The following is a 23,779-nucleotide window of genomic DNA, read 5'->3' on the forward strand; positions in this document are numbered from 1 at the left end:
CTTTTTGTGAAGAAAAAGTGCATACTTTTGAGTGTGTAGCAAAAGAGTAGGCAAGCTTTGGGACATACTACTTCGTCATCTTTAACGGACAGACCTGTGTCGCGTGCGTCCTGTCACCGTAAACTGCCCTGTCAATCATCTTGTCACAGTTAAAATCCTCCATTCAATCTAATTTAATTTCTTATCGTTTCGGAGAGAAATGTAGTTGCACGTTGATCTGCCGGTCGTGGGTCTTTCATGCGGAGACTCTCCTCGTGTGTTTGCAATTTGAATATAATGATGCATTTAAAAGTTATGGCTAAACATATCTTTACAAAAGTTCACAATGCCGCTGCAGATGCAATATAATGTGGACAACATTGAAAAAATACATTTTCGTCAGGTTAGATACTGATCTTTAATCACTCAAACCCCTTTATCTAAACCTCTCTACATAAACGCCGGACTCGCGCGTCCTCCATGTCTGTAGTTTTTTAACACTTTTCACTCGTGTTTGTAGTTCTAACTGAATCCTCGTCCGACGCGCGATGGGTTGTGGGCAATATTAGCCGTGCGCATCGATCAAAAAAAATATCAAAAAGTAGTCTTTTAGAATATCTAAATATATATCTAAATAAAAAAAACGAGATAGAGAAATCATGTCTAAAAAAACAATGGGAATCAAAAAGCCTCTCTATGTATTTAACAGTGATGCGCGGGTCAATGTATAAACAATCCGCACCCGACCGACGTTTTCAACTAACCCGCCCGCAACTCGGACCGCAAAAAAAAAAAGAAGAAAATATTGTACCCGACCCGCTTCCTGGCCCGCATTTTTTAAAAGTAGTAAATGCATAGCAAGAAGTACACATGACAAAGCCAGCACTTTGGTCATCATCTTTCATTATTTCGGCAAATGTCTCCCACACTTTGCTCTTTCTGTTTGTGTATTTGCGGAGCTTCCACTCCCCAGTCTTCACCTTTTCTCTTGCCGCCTCCATCTCTACCTGCAGACTGAGCTCGTGCGTCATCTTCGCGCCAGTTATTCAGCCAATAAAGTGTAGGCCTATGTATTTCATAGAAAATTGCATGTGAGCGGAGTGGAGCGGGAGCGAGCGGGCGGATCTTGGACAAGAGCGCAGAGCGGCATTTTTAAAAGGATGGAGCGTCGCCCTATTTCCCGCTCCAATTCCGCTCCGCGCACACCACGATTCTGAAGCATGCTCAGTCAAGCCTGACTCAGTCTACTGTTGATGACTGCAAGATGGATTCTATTTTCAGTCAAAACTCGGCTCAATAATGGAGTTCAAAGAGTAGGCTACTTCAAAAAGGAAAATAAGAAGTCATACAGCCATAGCAAGTGCAATAAGCAAGAGACGTTACACTAGCGATCGTAGCTCGGACAGCGCAGGTGGAATAAACCATTGTAGGGGGAGGGGTGTGACTGAAACAGTAAATACATTATTTGTTTTTTAAATATTAAATCTATGGTCAAAATGGACAAAATACACATTTAGTGGATGAGGGGCCCTAGCACATTTAATGTATGTATAAAAAAGAGAAAAGAAATAAGAAAAGAAAAAGGGGGTCTGCTCTTCTGGGCCCTAAATCAGCCTGGGCCCTTAGAATCGTCCTAACCTTCCACCCCTTTACGGCGCCCTTGTGCACTGTGCTCCTTCCTCTCCGCTCGTCTCAGGTAAATAATGCGTCTTCCAGTTCAGCGGTCGGAGTCGCGCGTTCATGTGTTTTGGGGGCGTGGCTTTGGAAGGAGCCCAGAAGGGAGGGGGTGGAGTGAATGGAAATAATGAGCTGTCTTTAAAACAGTCGTGAGAGGTCTACAGACACTCGATTTTTATACTTTCTTTTTCAGAGTACTTACATTTTAATTATGTATTGATATATAAATACAGTTTAAACAAATTTGGAAAAGAAGTTTTTTAGACAATTCCTACCTACCCTACCTTTAATGGGAACTTTATAGACATAATGATTTTTATACTGTAGCCTACAAACTGTATAATCCCCTAATTCTAATGTAACAGTTATGGGTACGGTAGGTCATCTACGGACATCTAATGTTACAGACATATTATCATGATACAGTTCATCCTATTATTGGTTTTTATTTCCACTTCACTTTTATCCAAAGAGACGGAACTATTTGCACTGTATTTATCAATGGGAAATACATCATGCTAAAATAATCTGTCATATAGGATACTATTTTCACTGTAGGAACATTTTAATGTAAAGCAATTTCAGACCCCTCAGCTGACCCCTCTCGATGTGGAGGAGCAGCGGCTCTACTCTGAGCTCCTCCCGAGTGACCGAGCTTCTCACCCTATCTCTAAGGGATCGCCCAGCCACCCTGCCGAGAAAGCTCATTTCGGCCGCCACTTCAGTGTGATATGTTACCATATTATCATGCTTAACATTGAGAATTTGAATAATTGTAATGTGATGATCAGATGCAGATATCTAAATATAGGCGGTTTGCGGGTGGATTATTTGTTTTTAATAGTGGATTCGGGTGACTCAAAGTGCACCAGATTAATGAATTTATCTTTAAAATGTACAACATTTTCTTCCGGGGGGGCATGCCCCCTGACCCCCTAGAGGTACCAAGCTCCACCAACAGAAAAAATGGTGGAAAACACATTAGGCTATATGATGATCTACAAAAAAATACACATTTAATTATCTTATTATTAAAATACATTATTATGATTTTACCATCTCCGCCTCCTTTTGAGCCTGGAAAAACCCTGAAATAGGCAATAGGCTTCTTGTAAAGGTATTACTATTTACTAGTAATTAGAATGGTGTTTCAGTGCACTTAACTTCTAACTTTTGGGAGTTGATCAAAACAGTTCTCTTTTGGATATATAATAACAATGAGATATTCTGTAGCCTACTGATTATCAGTTTGTCGCATGTTTAGACCTTGTATGTGTGTTGCACAACACATGTTGCACTTGGCGATCACGGTGGGGATTGATATGGTAGTGGCAGAGCCATAGAGAGAGAGAGTTGCGACACTCTTTGATGTCGCCGCTATGGCTGTCACGTGGTTCATGTAAGCCCCAATAGTTCCAAAACGTACGCTGGCTGTCATGTTCTTCTATGGGACAGACAGCAGCGATTGCATTATTGAACGGTAAATATAAAATAAAACACACACCCAAGTACTTTTTCAGCTGTTATTGCATTTTGTTAATGTCAGTTTTGCATTTGGAGATAAGTTTTAGGCTATATTTTTGGAGGGAAAAGCTTAGTGTTCATGTTCGCATGGGTAGTAGCACTGGCTTTAGCGGCTCTAACTTAACTTTTCCATATCTGATGATGGACGTCTCATGATATTTATTTTAGCAAAACTGGGCTGTATTAGGCTATTGATTCCCGTGATTTTGCTTATAAATTTTGATTCAGCCATTAGCCTACCTTCGTGATCACGCAAAGAGGTCTGCCGTGGCGGTCCGTTCAGAATTCGCTTAGAAGCTAGCTCACTTCTTCTGATGAAAGTGGCCACCCCCAGGACCACAACGTGAAACATGATCATGTTAAGACTAAGAATATTATTTTAAGATTAAGGCCATACACATTATCAAAACTATAACAGATTAAAAACGAATTTAAGCATGGCTGATACCAATGAAGGTTTTCAAATAAAATATTTTTTATTAAACAATGACAGACAACAAAAATGTGTGCTTGTGTGTGTGAACAAGAAAAACAAAAACCAGGGGCAGGTGATCCATGAAACAGACAGGACTGGTGATGGCCATAACAATCCTAAAGGTCCAGCATTGTTCTCACAAGCCGCTTCACTCAAGACAATAATAACATAATGAAAAGTTAGTATATCCCAAAAAATTTAATTAAATAAAAGTTGCTATAAAGGTGGTAGCGACTCATTACCGAACTCTTAGCTGACGAAGTCGCGCTAGCTAACTAACGTTAGCTAGCAGGCAGTGCTTGAAAATTGGTTGAAACAACCAACATAAAATATACATAATTACGCTGTGCATGTACAAATGAAGACCAGTATAAGCATCGCAAAGGGCCTCTGATACAATATAGACAGTTGACAATTCAAAAGAGGTCGATATTTCGGCAACTTAACTCTGGAACAACTCAACGCGCAGCAATGTAAGTGAATGGTGTCCAACGCCCAAATGACAGTGTTTGGAACTATTCCGATCTCCATATCCCGGAAGTAGGCGGTTAAAAGCGCCGCCATTATTTACAACGGAGGTCTATGGGAGTGTCGCAACTCTCTCTCTCTATGGCTCTGGGTAGTGGACCATGATGGTCATAGAAGAAGTGAAGGAGCAGCCAGTACCCCCCAATTATGGTGGGGTAATTCGCACTCTGCTTAAAACAGTCAAATCCAACAATATTAATCAGCGAATTGTAAGTATATGATCAGTAACAGATGTGTAAAAGATGTTTGATGAAAATTAATTTATGAGTTACTCGAAGTTTTTGTGTAAGTAGGTCACTCTCTCCTCGACTGGAGAGACCATGAAACAACATTTCACGAGGGAAAATGCTAATATAAAATCGATTTCTGGTTACAATTGTGAAATAGTAACTTGAACATGTACCCAGGATCGTGTTTAACAATGTTAGTGTGAGAAAAAGTGTATTTAATTTTAAATACTGTTTTGAATTTGATATGTAGCCTAGTTAAAAAAAAAAAAAAAATGATGTAGGCCTACTTCCCTCGAGGCGACGACATCGGATGACGTCACGGCCATCGATCGTCGTGTGGAATGTTGTTTTCCGATGGAAGTGCCTCAAGAGGGAAAATTATTATGTAAAAATAAATTACTGGGTATAAATGTATATAATCAGCCTGAATATGAAACCAAGATCGTATGTGAGTGTTATAAATCAATTATATTTTACATTTGAAAAGAATGTGTTTCCCTGGTGGGGTACGATATCGATAACGTCACGTCCATCGATCGTCGTGTGGAATGTTGTTTGAAATAGAAATATCCTGATCCTTTTTAATGAGAAATTGAAGAAATATATCATTGTGAAAGTAAGGAGCACAAACAGTTCCTTTAATCCATTACTCTAGGGCTAGGCAGTGTATTGAATGATGTGAGGTTGACATGAATATAAAATAAAATACACAATTCACTAATATATTTATCTTTTGTGCCAAAGCTCTGGGTTATGAGATACTTCATCAATCTATCATGAGTGTTAACTTAATAAAGTTTTTATGAATATTTGTTGTTAAGACCACATGTATTGGATGGTATATATGAACATATTTATGTATAATATATCTACTTATTTATTTATTTTGTGTACCAAAGCTTTGGGTTAGGCTATGATATAATTTCTATGTTAGTCCATCTATTGCACATGTCAGAAATTAACCAAATTATGTTTTATCTTTATGTCTGTCTTTTTACATTTCCAGAGTGAAAATGTAATTATGGTAATGTAAAATGTAATGTAATTATGATTTTGTATTTGTATATATATACGTACGGTACATACATACATTTGAAGGTGAGAAGGGCGTGCGCCTAGCCTGGTTAAAACCAGACCATTCTCAGTAGTAACTGAGTTATGGTCTGGCAAAGCTCCATAGACAAATCATTTCCAAAGGGGCGTCACCAACGGACGTCGCTCAAATGCCTCTCGGCGCAATTGGATAGACCTAAAACTCCAAAAACCAATCAGAGCGATCGTCATGTGTAAAGCCATATGCTGCGTCCCAATTCGCCTTGTTACACTACGCCATAAAAGTATACTCTTTTTGTGAAGAAAATGTATTTACTTTTGAATGTGTAGCAAAAAAGTAGGCAACTTTTGGACATACTACTTCGTCATCTTTATCGGACGGATCTGTCACGTGCATCCCGTCATGTAAACTGCCCTGTCAATCATCTTGTCACAGATAAAATCCTCTATTAAATCGAATTTAATTTCCTACCGTTTCGGAGAGAAATGTAGTAGCACGTTGATCTGCCAGTGGGTCTTTCATGGAGACTGTCCTCATGTGTTTGCAATTTGAATATAATAATGCATTTAAAAGTTGGTGCGCTTCACCAACGGAGTGGACGTCGCTCAAATGCCTCTGGGCGCAATTGGATAGGCTAGACCTAAAACCAATCAGAGCGATCGTCATCGTGTAAAGTCCGCCTCAACGTTTCTGATTGGTGCCGCGATTTCCACGGCATGGAAATGGCCTTGAATGAGCTCTTTGCCAGACTACTTGCAGAGCAAATCTAAATTTGCCGGAAGTTGTCTGGGTTTTCCCAGGCTAGCGTGCGCCGCAACCAAAGACCGAACCGAGCCAGCCCGAAGCTCTTAGTCGGACGCACGGGCTGGTAAGGGAATAAAAAAATCGAAAGACCATCTGTCCACTGACCACTTCGAACAGGCAAGAACCAGACCAAGGTCACGGACGCACGCCTCCCACACTCCTGAACTGTTCCTTGACCCGACCTCCTGATAACCATTTCACAAGTTCACACTTACAAATAAGTCAGATAATAAATGGTATGCATATTTGGGTGCACTTTTGTCCATCATAAAAATAATTGGATTCGCATTCAAAATGCAAGCATTTTGAGAGGTGTTTTGACAATTCAGAGCCACCGAATGACGAATACGAAAAAACGCATACAAACATTTCGGACTCAGTGTGCAAGGATCTTAAGATGCGTAGCTTAAGGTTGCACACTGAGTCCGAAATGTTTGTATTCGTTTTTCCTCCAATCATAAATCCTCTCCTGTGGCCTCATGGGAAAGTAACGTGTCCATCGTATGCACACTTCAGAATCTCACTCGAAATAGTGAGAGGGCATCAGTAGGGCTGAACGATTAATTGCATTTGCGATAATATTGCGATATGATGAAATGCGATTTTTTAACAGCAAAGCTGCGATTACAGTCTGGTCACGTGACACGCGTCGGTATTGCCATAGACAGTATATAAACTGGACACAGCGACCCCATTGGATTCAACGGAGACAAGTGAAGTCAATTAGAAGCACTAACTTCCTGATGGCTGAGCGTACTGCGCAGACTCAAACTGAGCTTGACGACGTAGATGTGACGTGAGCAACCCGTCTATCTACTAGTAGCTGTACCAAGAGAAATCTGAATCATTCCCTTCCGAAACTTGCAGAGACGGAGATTGTGAGTAGGAGGTGTCTATGAGCTAGAAGCAGGAGAAACTTTTGCTAAGTATTCTGATTAATTACTTTGTCATTTTGCCTCCACGTCCCCCCGACTGCCCGCGAGCTTCTCCTCCTGCCCATACGGTAATCTCTCTACTGTGCGACAGAGAGTCGCATGTTATGACGCAATCGTTAGCCTATTTTTACAAAAACTGCTTCTACGGGGCCATAACGTAAGATACAAGGTAATGGAGCCTTTTATACATTTTCGTGTTTCTTTAGAAATAAATAATGGACAAATGGAGTCTTTAAACGCCTCAGATGTGAAGTTATTCGCTGTCAAAGTGACGCCAAAATGAATGGGAGTCAATGGGATGCTAACAGCAGGTGATGGTCAGCTAGCCAATGGCGGCGCCCGGGGCTACTTCAAAATAATATGAAACCCTGCCCCCCTGGGTATTGCAGATGAAGCATCAACTTGGCACGCTACGCATATAGGCCTGGCTACAGGAAATAACAGTTTGTTCAATTTATGTGATATTGTGTTATAGATTCTCTCCAACGATTCTGTATCGATTAAGATAATTTCAGATTTATGTCTGAGCTTAATAGTTTTAAACACAGATACGTGATGACGCGTGTGCTTTATAAACAACCGTATTCTGCTTGCTTCTAATTCCTCTGTCTCTCTCTCTCACACACACACACACACACACACGACACCACTCGAACCTTACGAGAAATAAATGATTTTTTATAAACAAAGTTCGGGAGGTGCACGTTCAGATAATCAATCCAAATCTACTTGTCATCAAACAATTACGTCGACCCTAATCAGCATGACAAGAATAAGGATGGCTGAAGCGAAACAGTCGTTCCGAAGCTTTGCGAGATCCCGAAGCGCAGATGTGTCGAAACACTGATCCGAAGCGTGATTCGAAACACCCATGTCACGTGACTATGACCAAACGAAGCCTCGAAGTGTTTCACTAAGTGTTTCATCAGGTGTGGTCCGCCGAATCAGCGTTTGATTGGAACGGTCGGGAACAGACCACACAATCGCACATCTGTATAAAAGTTAAATAAACGCATTTTGACCTCGTGGGTTTTTGTTTGACTTTGAGATAGCGGATTTTTGGTGATATAGTGACATAGTGCGATTTGTTAAGTTATAGGCAATTTAGACTTACATTTAAATTTACACAACACATTGACTGATAGGCTAGAGACAGACAGAGTATACATATAGTGACACATTAATAGATACATAGATATAAATATATATAGACAGCTAGATTAATAGATACATATATAGATAGATTATAGATACATAAATACATATATTATAGATCGATACATATATAGATACATAGATTATAGATACATATCTAGATACATAGATCGATTCATATATAGATAGATAGATTTGGATAGATAGATAAAATGGAGGCTCCCCAGAAGAGATGCCGTACATCAGTGGTGTGGGAGCATTTCCATTTAGAAACCCCAAATAAAGTGAGATGTGTGTATTGTGATCGGCAGCTAGCCTACTGCAACAATACATCATCCATGATGCGCCATTTGAGCAGCACTCATCCTGCCATTTTGCAGAGTGCAGAGGATGGCATTCCCCCTGTACCTCGGCCTGCTACTGACTCTGCTGGGCCATCTAAGCAAGGTATGCATTGTTTGAAATATAATTATAATTGAAATATAATTACAACCTTTTGGGACACTGTTTATAAAGTTTATAAGTTATATAAAGCACTGATTATAAACACTGGAAGGTTTCCAAATAATGAACCAGTAGGCTATACTTTTAATAGATGTGCACTAATTGAAGCTGTATTTTTCCAATGTATTTGTCTGAAAGTATGTTTTATCTTCTCTTTTAAAAGTCAGACAGAGGGAATTGGATGAGGCTCTTATAAACATGGTGGTGACAGTTTCAGTCTGTGTTATGTTATGTAATCTGAATCATGTAATATAATATATCCTTCATATATGCCGTCAGTTTAGGATTTGTTACTAATTGCTGTTTTCATTTTTATTCAGACCCAGAAATGTCAACATCACACCCATCATCATCATCATCATCACCATCACCATCAACACCAGTAGAAACACAGGACAGTTTATGGGAACTTTTTGATACTCGCATCCATCAAACCAAGATGATACACAATGCTACAGCTGATGCCACAGTGGAAGTGAAAAAATACATCAACGATGCGTATTTGCCCAGAACTCATGATCCACTAACTTACTGGAAAGAGAGAGCAGTAATCTTTCCTCATTTGTATGTCCTTGCAAAAAAATATCTTTGTATGCCAGCAACAAGTGTCCCTTGTGAGAGGATTTTTTCAAAGGCTGGAGAAATTATCTGTAAAAAAAGAAGTAGGCTAAGTCCTTCCACAGCAGATAAATTAATATTTTTGAATAAAAATCTCTAAAAAAGTGAGACATTGTGGCTTGATTTCTTTTATTAATATTCATTTTTCATGACCAAAATAACATTATGCACAGTGAGGAGCCTATAGGTTACAAGCTTCACATATTAGAACATTATAATAATAAAAAAACAACACATTTTTTAAATGGCTCGTCAAGGTTGTTTCAGATCAACACCTGCAAGTGACCACTAGGTGTCACCGTTGAGACGGGTGTCGGATTGATTCGAAGCCTCGAAACAATATGGCACATTTGGTTCAACTGTTTCATTGGTTCACGAGGCCTCGATTTTGCCATCACTAGACAAGAAGTATATATATATATATCCACTCTGTCAACTCACCTAACATTCCTTGACAGTTTTCCAGCATCCCTCCACCATCCCGACTCCTCACTCTTGGCTCTTTCTTCACAGCCAGGAATACGGGGGGAGCACTCTGGGTTTGGGCCGAATACCGAGCCCGGAGCCCTCTCCTCGGACAGCACGCCAAATACGCATTTATTCTATCTGACTTATTTGTAAGTGTGAACTCGTGAATCTTTAATAAAGTTCGGAAAAGTTGAAGCGAATTACAAGGACATTCGCGGGCTTCATTGCACAAGATATGAGAGACGCGCGGTCTGCGTGATGTTACTTTTGTAATGCGCAGTCTCGCCCGCCGGTATTTTACTTACAAATGTTCTACGAAGGCATCATATATCTTGGAATGCAGTTGGCTTAATTAAAATTTGGTTTATTAAAAAAATAAAATCACAGACAGAAGCTGCTTTCAATTTCAAATACTCACGCGCGCTTTACGAAGAGCGTTAGATCATGCGGCTGTGAGCGACTCCGTCTACGTGGTTAAATGTACTTGCATCTCAAAATGCTTTTATGATGCGAAATTAATGTGACACAGTCAGTTATTAAACAGACAGGACAAACCACATCTTATCATTTCAAAAGAGATGAAAACGTTCCGACAGCCTACTCTTAAATACTGAAAGCACTCTTTGTTTATTGCTTGTAATATTTTTTTCCCCTCCTTGTTATTTGTTTTGAAGCTATATTTGTTAAAATTATTAAGAATTGTATTAATTTAGTTTTTTAATGTGTAATTATTATAAGCAGGCCTACTTATAATTATGTAATTAAATATTTTAAGTTTTATTAATAAGATCAGTTAAAGAAAAGAAAATGTGATGGGCTCATGAGGTGCCTAAAGATTCCCTTCCCTATTTTACAATGATTTATTGCTTGTTTTTGTTGATTAATAGAAAAGATAAAGAGCTTAAAAAATAATCACATATTAAATCGCAATCGCAATATTGGTAAAACTAAATCGCAATTAGATTATTTTCCAAAATCGTTCAGCCTAGTCATCAGGGTACTTTTTTGCTTCTCTTTTGTGAGTATGGTGAAATTGGACATTCTTATTTTGTCACATACTGTTTTTCACCTACTATAAAGTAGGGAAATGCGATTTCGGATGCAGCCACTGCGTTGTCGACTTTTTTGTTATTTTATGATGAGTGACAACCAGCGACATGTGCAATACCGCCACCTACTGTGTTGGAGGATCAAGTAGATAGTTACTTGTCGCTGGTTTATTTATGATATTAGAATATGTGATGTATCAGTAATTAAGTTTTAAATATCTCAGTTTTTGTCAGTACCAGTATATTGCAACACCCTTAATTCCAGTAGACATATACTGTATTAGCATGATGCAATATTCTAGCAAGTGCAAAAAATGTATATCATAAATAGTCTGTTTTAATTATATTTTTATCTTTATAGTCAATATTTTTCAATAAATATATATATTCATATATTCTTGCTTTCTTTCTTTGCACATATTGTTGATTGGTGCTCCCACTGCCAGGGCTTTATCCAATCAGGGAGCAAACATCACAGGTGGGTTGTACAGCTGTGACATCACCACCCATCCTGATGACTGTACTCGAGTGGACTTTGACAATGATGGTGAGCAGAAAAATCATCTTATAGCTTCAAAAAATCTGTGTACCCGAGATTGAACAATATCACATGAGAATCCAGGCGCAGTAGATGACTGCTATCGTGAATATCATTTCTTGTTTTATTGGTTTAAATGCTCATCTAGTCAGCAGTGCCAGGATTTTCTGATAGATCTTGAAATTCTAATCGTGACTTGGTTTCTGTTCACGGTGACTCTCACAGTTGATGTTCTTGTGGAGAATAAGGAGAACCAGTGGATGGGTGTGTTATGTATTTGGAACCATAATACAAAATGTCTGAAGTACACCTAAACTTATATAAGTTTAATGGCACTACTTTCTGTATTTGAGTTAACTGTCATTATACTAAGAGTTACCGGTTGAGTGCAGCTTTGGCGCATTGATATGATTGGATTTGCACTTGAACAGTAAAGAAGTTGTTCACTGTATCTCGTGATTCAAGTCATCATTTATTGCTGTTAATGTAAGTGAAGAACATAACAGAATTGGCGACGAGGTTATATCGACCCATTACGTGTCCGGACGGACTACATGTGGAGAAAGTCAACTCTATTGTCCTGTTTTTTGTGGAATATCGTCGGCCTGCCCGCGTGTCTGCTGGACTAGCTACCCGGGAGGTGGGGGCGTATGTACACACAACGCCAAGGTAAAAAGAGGACGTGACGAGAGTAAATCACCTGGCACAAAGTCAAAATGTTCGCGAGTGTGGGACATATGGACAGTTTTGATACCACCGTAGAAGACTGGACAACTTATGTGGAACGAGTTGAACAGTATTGTGTGGCAAACGAAATAGAGGATGAGAGGAAAGTGGCCGTCCTCCTCAGTGTTATGGGTGCTAAAACGTACAACTTGCTGCGCAGCCTCATCGTACCGGCAAAACCGGCTAATAAAACGTTCACAGAGATAACGGAACTTTTACAGAAGCATTTAAATCCAAAGCCGCTGGTTATTGCGGAGCGTTTCCGCTTTCATAAAAGAAATCAGCTGAAGACTGAATCCGTGTCGGAGTATATGGCAGAACTCCGGAGACTGGCAGAGCATTGTCAGTTTGGGGAGGGGCTGTCGGACGCACTCAGAGACAGGCTCGTGTGTGGGCTGCACAACGAGGGCACTCAGAGGCGGCTTCTCACAGAGGAAAATCTAACATTAACTCGTGCACTGGAGATCGCCATATCAGTGGAAACTGCAGCAAAGGATGCAGGCGAGTTACAAGGTAAAAACACTGAAATGTGCTCTGTGCACAAGTTACACACAAAGAAAAAGGATAAAACACAGCCATGCTACAGATGTGGTAAAAAGTCACATGACCCTGCAGATTGCTGGTTTAAAGATAAAGACTGCAGACAGTGTAACAAAAGAGGACACATACAGAAAATGTGTAAATCAAAATACAGTGACAAAAAGGGACAGTACATGGGAAAGAAGGACAGAAGAGTATATGGAGTTGCAGAAATGGACTCTGATGACTCAAATGAAGAAAATCTGTCATGCTTAGAGTTGTACTCAACAGAGGATGATGACAGCAGCAGTGTGATATGGCTGAAACCTAAAGTAAATGGAGTACCATTAAAAATGGAACTAGACACTGGTTCAGCACTGTCTATCATATCCTTCAAAGACTACAATGAAAATTTCCCAAAACTGAAACTGAAGCACACAAATGTGAAACTGAGAACGTACACAGGCGAGAGGGTCACTCCATTGGGAAAACTGAAAGTAAATGTGAAATATGAAAATCAGAGATGCAACTTGGAGCTATATGTACTGAAGGATGGTGGCGTACCACTATTTGGACGACAGTGGCTGAGGCACATCCATCTCAACTGGCATGAGATTAAAGCAATGCAAATTGCTAAAAAACAGAACGGACAGTGTGCAGATGAACGTCTGACTCAAATTCTGGAAAAACATGCACAAGTGTTCAATGAGGGCATCGGCACCCTGAGACACATAAAAGCACGGATTGAACTCGAGGACAATGCAAAGCCACGATTCCACAAGGCACGCCCTGTTCCCTATTCCTTACGCCCCAAAGTGGATGCAGAGCTCCAGCACCTGGTGGACCAAGGAATATTGTCAAAGGTAGATTGGTCGGAATGGGCGACGCCTATAGTTCCTGTAGGCAAAAAGGACACTGAAAGAATACGCATCTGTGGTGACTTCAAGGTGACAGTTAACCCTGTCATACATCCAGACCAATATCCACTTCCGCGTATAGATGACATCTTCGCATCGTTATCACATGGTGAGCGCTTCTCAAAGATTGATCTTGCTCAGGCGTACCTGCAGATGGAAATGGAGGAATCATCACGGAAATATCTGACCATAAACACTCATAAGGGCCTATACCAGTATAGTCGGCTTGTGTTTGGCATCACTAGTGCCACAGCGATCTGGCAACGGGCTATGGACCAGGTGCTACAAGGGCTACCAGGTACACAATGCTACTTGGATGACATTATTGTTACCGGGCCAGATGATGACACACATTTGGCAAACCTGGATGCAGTTCTGACAAGATTAGAGGAGTATGGACTGAGAGCTAAGAGGAGCAAATGTGAGTTTTTCGAAGACTCCATTGAGTACTGTGGACACAAGATTGATAAACATGGATTGCACAAGACACAGGAAAAGATTGATGCCGTCCTGAGGGCTCCATCGCCAGAAAATGTGAGTCAGCTGCGCTCATTCTTGGGCCTTGTCAATTATTACCACAAATTTCTGCCACACCTGTCAACTGTGTTACACCCACTGAATGCACTGCTGCAACAAGACACCAAATGGAGGTGGTCTAAGGACTGTGAACAGGCCTTCATAGCAGCCAAGCAGCTGATAATCTCAGATAAAGTGTTAACACACTATGACTCAAACCTCCCTTTGTGTCTAGCATGTGATGCATCTCCATATGGAATTGGAGCTGTTTTATCACATAGAATGACTGATGGATCAGAGAGACCTGTTGCTTTCGCATCCCGATCCTTAACACCTGCTGAACGAAACTATGCGCAAATTGACAGGGAAGCTTTGAGCTTAGTGTGGGGTGTAAAAAAGTTCAATCAATATCTTTATGGCAGACATTTCACCCTGATTACCGATCACCAACCCCTTCTTTCCATCTTTAGCCCCCAAAAAGGTGTTCCAGCCATGGCAGCTGCACGTTTGCAACGATGGGCTTTGTTCTTGGGAGCACACACTTACACCATCCAATATAAAGGAACTAAGTGTCATGGAAACGCTGATGGGCTCTCACGCCTTCCACAGCCTACTCCTGAGGAGGTTATTGATCCTGCGTTGGTAATGCACCTGTCACAGATGGAACCGCTTCCTGTTACCAGTGCACAGGTTCAAACTGAGACAAGAAATGACCCTCTCCTAGCTAAAGTTTATGACTTCACAGTGAATGGATGGCCAGCAAACACAGACATTCCACTCCATGACTATGCCAACCGGCGAGACCAGCTCTCTGTGTGCCAGGGTTGTATCATGTGGGGGTCACGCGTTGTTGTGCCGCCGAGGCTTCGCTCCAGAGTACTAACTGCACTGCATGAAGGCCATCTTGGTGTGGTTAAAATGAAAAGCCTCGCCAGAAGTTATGTATGGTGGCCTGGCTTGGACAGTCAAATTGAATGCCTTGCTAAATCCTGCGAGGGTTGTCAGCAAAACCAGCGCCAACCGCAGCCTGCACCTGTTCACACATGGGAGTGGCCTTCCACACCATGGCAACGCATACATGTTGACTATGCAGGCCCATTCTTAGATCACATGTTCCTCGTTGTGGTCGATGCACACTCAAAGTGGCCTGAGATCTTTCCAGTCAAGACAGCCACTGCCGCGAAGACTGTGAACCTCCTACGGATGCTCTTCGCTCGCACGGGCTTACCCCTACAGTTGGTGAGTGACAATGGCAGTCAATTCATGGGGGAGGAGTTTCAACAGTTTCTCAAGAGGAATGGCATAAAGCACATCACCTCAGCTCCTCACCACCCAGCTACAAATGGACTAGCAGAACGCTTTGTGCAGACATTTAAACAGTCCATGAAAGCAAGCAGGAGGGAGGATGTACCTTTGCAACATAAACTAGCCAACTTCCTTCTGGCATACAGAAACACCATACATGCTACAACAGGACAGACACCTGCAATGTTGTTCATAGGAAGGAGCTTGAGGTCACGCTTGGATTTATTAAAACCGGACATACGTAAACATGTTCAAGAGAAACAGTGTTCTCCCAGTCAGCTACAAAGGAAACTAAGAACCTTTGATGTTGGACAGAAAGTACTTGCCAGAGACTATCGCAGTACCACCCAGAAATGGCAGACTGGTGAGATACTCTCAAAGACAGGACCACTATCATACACTGTGAGTGTAGGTCCTACCATGGTCTGGCGTAGACACGTTGACCAACTTTTGGACATATCAGATGGCGAAGTTATCACAGAACCAAAAGAGTCAGATGCTCTCCCTGACTCAGAGGACATTGCCATAGCACCAGGTTATGCTGCTGGTATCAGTGACACTCAGAACACAGAGACTATAGACTGTACAAGTCAGAATGTAAATGTCTCTGCAGCGCCAGAACGGCGTTACCCTCAGAGGAGCCATAGACCTCCTGAGAGACTTGACTTATAGTTGCTTAAAAGGAGAATGTTGATTGTTGACTCCAAAACAGATGATGGAACTGTTACTTGTTTGGAAATAAGAAAAAAAATTTTTTTTTATTATTTAGTAACTTGGTTTTGTTTACATTGGATAATGGTAAAAGTGCCTATTTATGTTTGACATGCAGGAATATTTTGTTCACTGTTGACGTACAGTACTTCAAAGCTGGAAGGGAGGAATTGTTATGTATTTGGAACCATAATACAAAATGTCTGAAGTACACCTAAACTTATATAAGTTTAATGGCACTACTTTCTGTATTTGAGTTAACTGTCATTATACTAAGAGTTACCGGTTGAGTGCAGCTTTGGCGCATTGATATGATTGGATTTGCACTTGAACAGTAAAGAAGTTGTTCACTGTATCTCGTGATTCAAGTCATCATTTATTGCTGTTAATGTAAGTGAAGAACATAACAGGGTGTAACGGTTCAGAGCCAAGGACCTGGAGGCAAGATTGTGGTACGTCAAGAACAGAGTTGAATGCTAATGGACCATTAATTGACTTTCAGTTACATTGTCATCATTTTGACATTTTAGATTTATTATTTGTGTCACACAATGTCACAATGACACGTACTTATCTTTCTTTCTGTGTCAGACATGTGCCCATCGCTACCAGCGTCTGTTGTTCCCGAACACACCCCAGGAGGCGCGTGACATCACTGGACGCTGCTACATGCTCAGTCAAGACCTGAGCATCGACAGCCAATCAGACGAGGATGGGGGGAACTGGAAGTTCTGTGACGGCCACACTCGGGGTCATGAACGATTCGGCGCCTGTCAGCAAGGCTTGGCTGCCACCTTCACTAAAGACTACCATTATGTCATCTTTGGAGCGCCAGGGGCGTACAACTGGAAAGGTAGGAATGACATTTGATGCAATACATAAAATTGTGTTTTTGTGTGCTTTAGGAGCGATGTTGAAACACACACACACACACACACACACACACACACACACACACACACACACACACACACACACGTTTGATAGGATTCTGTGGTAACTTTGAGGTATAGAAGACCAGAAGTAGCCTCATACAGCCAGACTTTGTAGGCATAAAGTCTGGTCAACTGTGAAACTGAAAAATAACGTGCATTCTGTCCATCAAAACGTTAAAAGGTACAGGTTATCTAACAGAAATACTCACAGAACAAAGCAGAGTACACATCAGGCGTTATTGAACAGACTGTGTGTGGTCTGGGTGTGTCGAATGAGGCTGAGAGCAGGTCAGAAGTGACTCACTGGTCATTGTTTGCATGGTCTTACTTCATGACCATGATCATATTGCTACCATTTATTTATTATGATGGAGTGATCAATAAAAATAGTCAGTGTCTTTACTTACATTTTATATGCATTTATATGCATTATGTTCTAAATGCATAGGGACCCCCACTGGTGAGGAGGAGCACTGCAACATTTCTCTTTAACTATTTTCTTAATTCACACAATTTTATTCCAGTGTAACATACTTTTTAAAAAAAGAGTTCTTATTACAGAAATAATACACTTTTAAAGAATGTACTTTAGTGCAAGATGAATGTAATGCTTTTGGACACTTAATAGCATGTTAATTGCTATTAAATGAAAATGTGTTGTAGTTTAAATTTATATTAAATGCAATTAGCTGAACTTTTGAGTGCTTTTACATTTACATTTACATTTATTCATTTAGCTGACGCTTTTATACAAAGCGACTTACAATTGCTATATATGTCAGAGGTCGCACGCCTCTGGAGCAACTAGGGGTTAAGTGTCTTGCTCAGGGACACATTGGTGTCTCACAGTGGATTCGAACCCGGGTCTCTCACACCAAAGGCATGTGTCTTATCCATTGCGCTACCACCACCTTTTGATACGCACAGTATATATTAAGGTTAACTGAAATATACTTTCATGTCATTTCTATAGAAATGTATATGCTATGTATTTAAAAATATATGTAATTGCACATTTGTAATGATGAAGTTAAAACTTAGTACATTAAAAATATGTTTTAATAAAATAGCAAATAACACCGTACAGTTACAATTGTAAGGCCCGCTATATTCGGCCCAATCTCCGGTTCGCCAATACACGGGGAAGGTTGTCACGTGTTCTGTCCTCACTCATGCAAAGTATTTGTTGGTTAAATTTGCAATACATTAATCATATGTATTTACTCGTTAATTCATCTGACTCCATAAATGAAAGGTTTTAATAATATCTGTGCCTTACTAAAAGTGAGTGAATGTTTGACTATTCCTTTTAACCATTAAATAAACAATGTCAAACCCAGTAGGAATAATCACATTGTAGCAATTTAATATTTCAGATATCAGAGATCAATTCCACAATCAATTCAAATATCTAGAACATGGTTATACATTGGTTACACCAAAGAATCTTACCCAGCTTGTACCTGAGATAGAGAGAGAGAGAGAGAGAGAGAGAGAGAGGGAGAGAGAGAGAGAGAGAAACCACCTATCCAATTCCACGTCCAGCCAAGAAGAAGAGACAGAGAGAGCCAGAACACCTTCCTTTATCCTCTGAGCAGGTGAGAAGGGGGATGGGGTGAGACCACCCTCAAATGGCTTCTATCCCACAGAAGGGGGGTTGCCTTATCTGGCATTATCTCTAAACCAGTTTCCTATGAACTTCTATAAACCTTATTTCCTTTTATTTTATCTATCTGGATATGAGATATCTGTACCACTCACTTTGAGACATTTCAAATGACACCAAAAGCATAACAGTCAATGATAAACATTCACATTAAACCATGCTCTTGTGTGGGTTCTTTGTTGTTAGTTCGTGCTTCTGTGAGTTCAAATGTTAATTAGCCAGCCGGGCCCTTTTGTCCCATAAATCAGGCCTCAACCAGTATTTTCAGTCTTACAGTTTCCCTCCTTGATCCCGTGGGTCACATTCCGATGAACACTTACGGGGTCACAGTAAGACGTTTGTTATAATCCTTGAAGATGTAGCACAAAAATTGTCTTTGCAATGTTGGCATCTGTAGAAGCTCAGTGGGCTGTGTTCACCTGCAGAACACCTGTTCTCACCAGGTGTATAGCTTGAGTCCAGCGGGTGGATGAATGCATTCAGGTTCTCTTCCTGTAATCCTGTGACGTGAGCAAAGTTCATAGAGTCAATCTGGACCTTTTGTGACTTGTTCAGTTGACGTGTCATTCCTTCATGGAGAAACTTCCGCTTCCCTGGCACCTTCTCCACGATGATGATCTGACCCTTCTTGACCAACCCTGTCACCTCCAGCGGTACGGTTGTCTGGGCAGACCTCAGTGGATGAAGGGCTTCTCCTTTGGTCCACACGGCTTTGTGTGAGACACCTGAAAAGCATCTTAAATGTCCGCTTCACGATTGAGCACATATGAACTTACAGTCGTAAGGAAATGCATAGGAACGCATAATGCAATAAGGAAAAATCATGTCATGTTCAATGTAAAATACCATGTTCATGTCAGCAATTGTGAGTGGTACGTTTGGTCTCATTAATTACCTGATTTTTAATTACCACGTCAATAGTACTCCTATAGAGGGTCAAGGAAGGACAAAGGAAGATCTTACAAGCTCTTACCCTGTTTCTAGAAACATTTAAATAAATGGCATTCTAACAAAACAACCAGTGCTATTTTGGTGTAACCAAACATAGAGATTCAATTGAATTAATGTCCAAATACATTGTTGCAAGTAAAATGGACAATATACAAATATGCAGATAAGTTTCAGAAATGTTTTTCTGAATTACTCAAAGGAAATCAAAATAAGTTTCAGAAATTAAAATCAAAATAAGTTTCAGAAATGTTTTTCTGAATTACTCAAAGGAAATCAAAATAAGTTTCAGAAATTAAAATCAAAATAAGTTTCAGAAATGTTTTTCTGAATTACTCAAAGGAAATCAAAATAAGTTTCAGATATTAAAATCAAAATAAGTTTCAGAAATGTTTTTCTGAATTACTCAAAGGAAAAAATGCAGAAATCAAAATAATTTTCAGAAGTGCAGCAAGAGGTCGGTGTAAACCAATCAATGGTTTTGTGTGTGAATTTTTTAGAATGTCAGAGTGTGTTTTTGTCTGTGAGTGTTTTTGTGTGTGTGTGTGTGTGTGTGTGTGTGTGTGTGTGTGTGTGTGTGTGTGTGTGTGTGTGTGTGTGTGTGTGTGTGTGTGTGTGTGTGTGTGTGTGTGTGTGTGTGTGTGTGTGTGTGTGTGTGTGTGTGTGTGTGTGTGTGTGTGTGTGTGTGTGTGTGAGAGAGTGTGTTTGAGAGTGTGTGTATTGATCTGGCTAAGTCACAGTCGATGACAGAGTTGAATTGTACATTTTTGTACTTGATTGAATTGGTCTCACTTCAGATTTATCCATTTTAATTATGTTTCTGTTATTAGTGGTAAGTTGAGAAATCAGGGGCCCTCTGATCTTCCAACTCCCACCAACAATCATATAGTTTGAAATGTAATGGCAGGTCTGCCTTAGAATTTGTCTTGATTTGTGACTGTAGCCATTCAGTTGTTCATGTGTGTTACATAAGTTAGCAGTTTGTTGTGAATATTCTCTGTGTCTCTGTTAGACCATGATCATGAGATCAGCTCCACCCTGTGTGTGTGAAGCTATCTGGATCTGTTAGTGTGAAGATGACACATCTTCGTCTGATGTGCAGTGTTCAGCCTGGATAGACCATCTACCCCAGGTGAAGTTGCTGTGAGGGTATAGTGATGGAGGGGTGTGTTCAGTGTTCATGTCTAGGAGATGGGTGGAATCTAATCTATAACAATTGTGTTGCAAATTTCGATCCAGTTCTAAACTGGGAGGCCATATTTATGCAGTAATGTGATAGTGTGACGTGTGAAAAGGCCTTTTATAATGTCTTTTCACCCATCTCCCGAGTCTCAGGTTATGTTCGAACAATTCCGCTGTCCTGGATTTGCTCCAGGTGGGCTCCACCATTTTGCAGAAGTAGCCTAAGCCTGAGACAGAAAACAGAGGAGAGCGAACCACAGATAATTCCAATATTTCAAAAGCATTAAATTCAGACGCGTAGAATTCTTTTACTTGTTAGCAATTTTAATTCCAGATGTCACATGAAACCGAGTTTCATTGACCACGTCTGAATTGTTGCTGTTGTCTCAGTGTGTTGTGACACCTGAAGCTGCTTTTTCAGTTCAGCCTTCAGTCTGCTGCATGTGCAATGCATTCACACATTTTAATTTGTGCAGATATTTTTTGACCTGCAAAAAACTGTGGTGCTTCTGTCTGCTGTTTAGCATTTCACACCCTCCTCGTAAATTTACTTATCTTATCAGATTCAATTCAGTTGGTGCACCCCAGTCAAGGATTATTTAGCGTGCTATTACCTGTGCCACACTCCTAGCCGTGTTTTCTAACGGTGAAAAATAAAGGCATACTCCGCCCCTTTTTGGCACTGGGTAGCACACAAATGAAATTCTGTTTCAGAAATTCAATTTTAATGACGAAAGTCGCACTTCTCCAATTATTGTCCTGCTCGGCGAGTGTAATATAATGTTTATTATAATTCAAGTTATAATATAATTATATTCTTTAACAATACAAGTCAAATTATATTGTTTTCGGTCTCTGAAGAGTCTCTGGAACAACTTAACGCGTGGTCAAATCTCTACTGGTTCTCATGTCAATACATTTGAATATTAAAAGGCCTTTTGGCTCAGGGCTGATAAGATGTACATTCGCTGTTTTTCTTTTTCCCTTTGCTAGGTTTCAAGTACCTTTTCTTCTCATTTAGTCTTTTTAAATGGCCATTATAACGTTTGATTCTTCTATTTACTCTTACTTTATATTTTTCCATTTATAGATAAGGAAAACTATATCGCTTTGCAGTCCTTCCCAAGGATGCACGACACAAGTGGTCAGCCCCGAAGATCAGAAGCTGAGGCAGTTGGCTAAATATCTAGGGATTTTGCCGTACACGCGCAACAACCAAAGATATATACAATAGCCCCCTTGGATGCCCTTCAGGAACTTAATTCAACCGTTTTCCAAAACTATTAAATTAGAACAGAAGTCATCGGAAGCGTCCAAGCTAGGTTAATCAACCAGCGTAAAGCTGATCCTAGTCGGACTAACCCATCGTCTCATCCAAGTCGCCCGCACACTTCCTGATATCAGCTATTAGCCGTCCCGTCGCCAATCTCTGACACAATCTTGTGGAAACATACGAATCCGTTAATCTATTTTGGAAAAAACAAATCTCAGAGTAATTCAGAATACATTCAAACATAAAAATATTTAGTTCTCTGAAGCCTTAAATATGAGATGTGTTCGCTGTTTCTGATTTTCAAATTCATTGTGAATCACATTATAGCCATCAAATTCAGCACAGACACACGCGTTTACTTCAGTTTACACAGGACACATGGCCTAGAATACAACATCTACAACCCTTTTACCTAAGTGTTCCAAATACACCCACAGCAAAACAATAGAATACAACATCTATATCACCTTTGCCTAAGTGTTTCAACTACACTTACAGTAAAGTAATCCTGTGTTTAAAGAATAAACTTTAAATTAGCCTATGTGCATGTTGTAGCACAAACAACCAAATTGTGTTCTATGTGCACGATGTGTAGGGCACGATGCGTTAAGCACAATTTCAAATTTGAAAATGCAGACAGGTTCAATGAATTTAGATGTTAAACATTTAAGCTATTTGCTATTGGGCTGCTACCCGACTAGCAAATGACGCTAATAGCTGAAGGCCTTGAGCGTCCAAAGTTGTTAGGTCAGTAAGAGTTTTAGATGCATTTGAGCTTTGGTTACTTGCAGAGTGCTGGTTTTTGTCATTAGATTGTGATTGTCTGCGTTTTATGAAATAGGGTGGAGGTCTGCCTCTGCCCAGTGACCAACACTTTTCCTCTGTATGGCCTGTTTTGTGACAGGAATTACAAAATCTGTTCAGTTTGCCACAGTGTGGCTTTCTGAATTCTCCTGCAGATGGAGGATCTTCATGACATTCTAACACAGCTACCTCACCATGCATTTGTTTTCGTGACTCAATTCTTGTTGCCCAACTAACAATACCTTCGAATGTGTTTTGTGCTGGAGAAGCACCACACATGAGTGATTGCTGTACACGCGGCCCTGCATTTGTAAGCAGGAATTCAAGGACAATTAAGTTGTTGTGGTTAACACCCTCAATTCCAGAATACTCCTCAAAAAGTTCAAACATATTTTCTGCATATGTCTCAAACGATTCTTCAGTACTCTGTTTCCGATTGAAAATCAATTCCCATCCAACAGGACTACAACCACGCAGCTCGCGAAGGCATTGTTTTAGTCTATTCAAGATTTCGCTCTCAGGCTCATTTTGATGCATTGACTGCACAATGGTGCCTGTCATCAAAACCTGTGGTATCTTATAGTTCAGAACATCTGGAATTGAGCTGATAACAATTTGCCAAATATCTTTTGGTTCGAGCTGAAATGCATGTTTTAGACTAACAATGTGTCTCCACCATGGTTCGAATGGCCCTTTTAAAGGGAATGGTCCGATCTCTGCTTTAAACAAGCTACATTCA

General features: G+C 40.4%; 1 protein-coding gene across 1 annotated transcript in view; it reads left to right on the top strand.

Moving 5' to 3' along the window:
• Positions 1–11,423: 11,423 nt before the first annotated feature.
• LOC309502607 (integrin alpha-6-like) overlaps positions 11,424–23,779 on the top strand; it is a gene marked incomplete at its 5' end in the record, with an annotated part of 36,907 nt that continues 24,551 nt past the window's right edge. The window contains 4 exons of the mRNA XM_082175015.1: positions 11,424–11,547; positions 11,764–11,801; positions 16,643–16,684; positions 16,824–17,085. Coding sequence (XP_082031141.1) covers positions 11,424–11,547; positions 11,764–11,801; positions 16,643–16,684; positions 16,824–17,085 — 466 coding nt within the window. The remainder of the gene's footprint in view (positions 11,548–11,763; positions 11,802–16,642; positions 16,685–16,823; positions 17,086–23,779) is intronic.

This window comes from Leuciscus leuciscus (genome assembly GCF_965113295.1).
Source record: "Leuciscus leuciscus genome assembly, chromosome: 7".
Taxonomy (NCBI): Eukaryota; Metazoa; Chordata; class Actinopteri; order Cypriniformes; family Leuciscidae; genus Leuciscus; species Leuciscus leuciscus.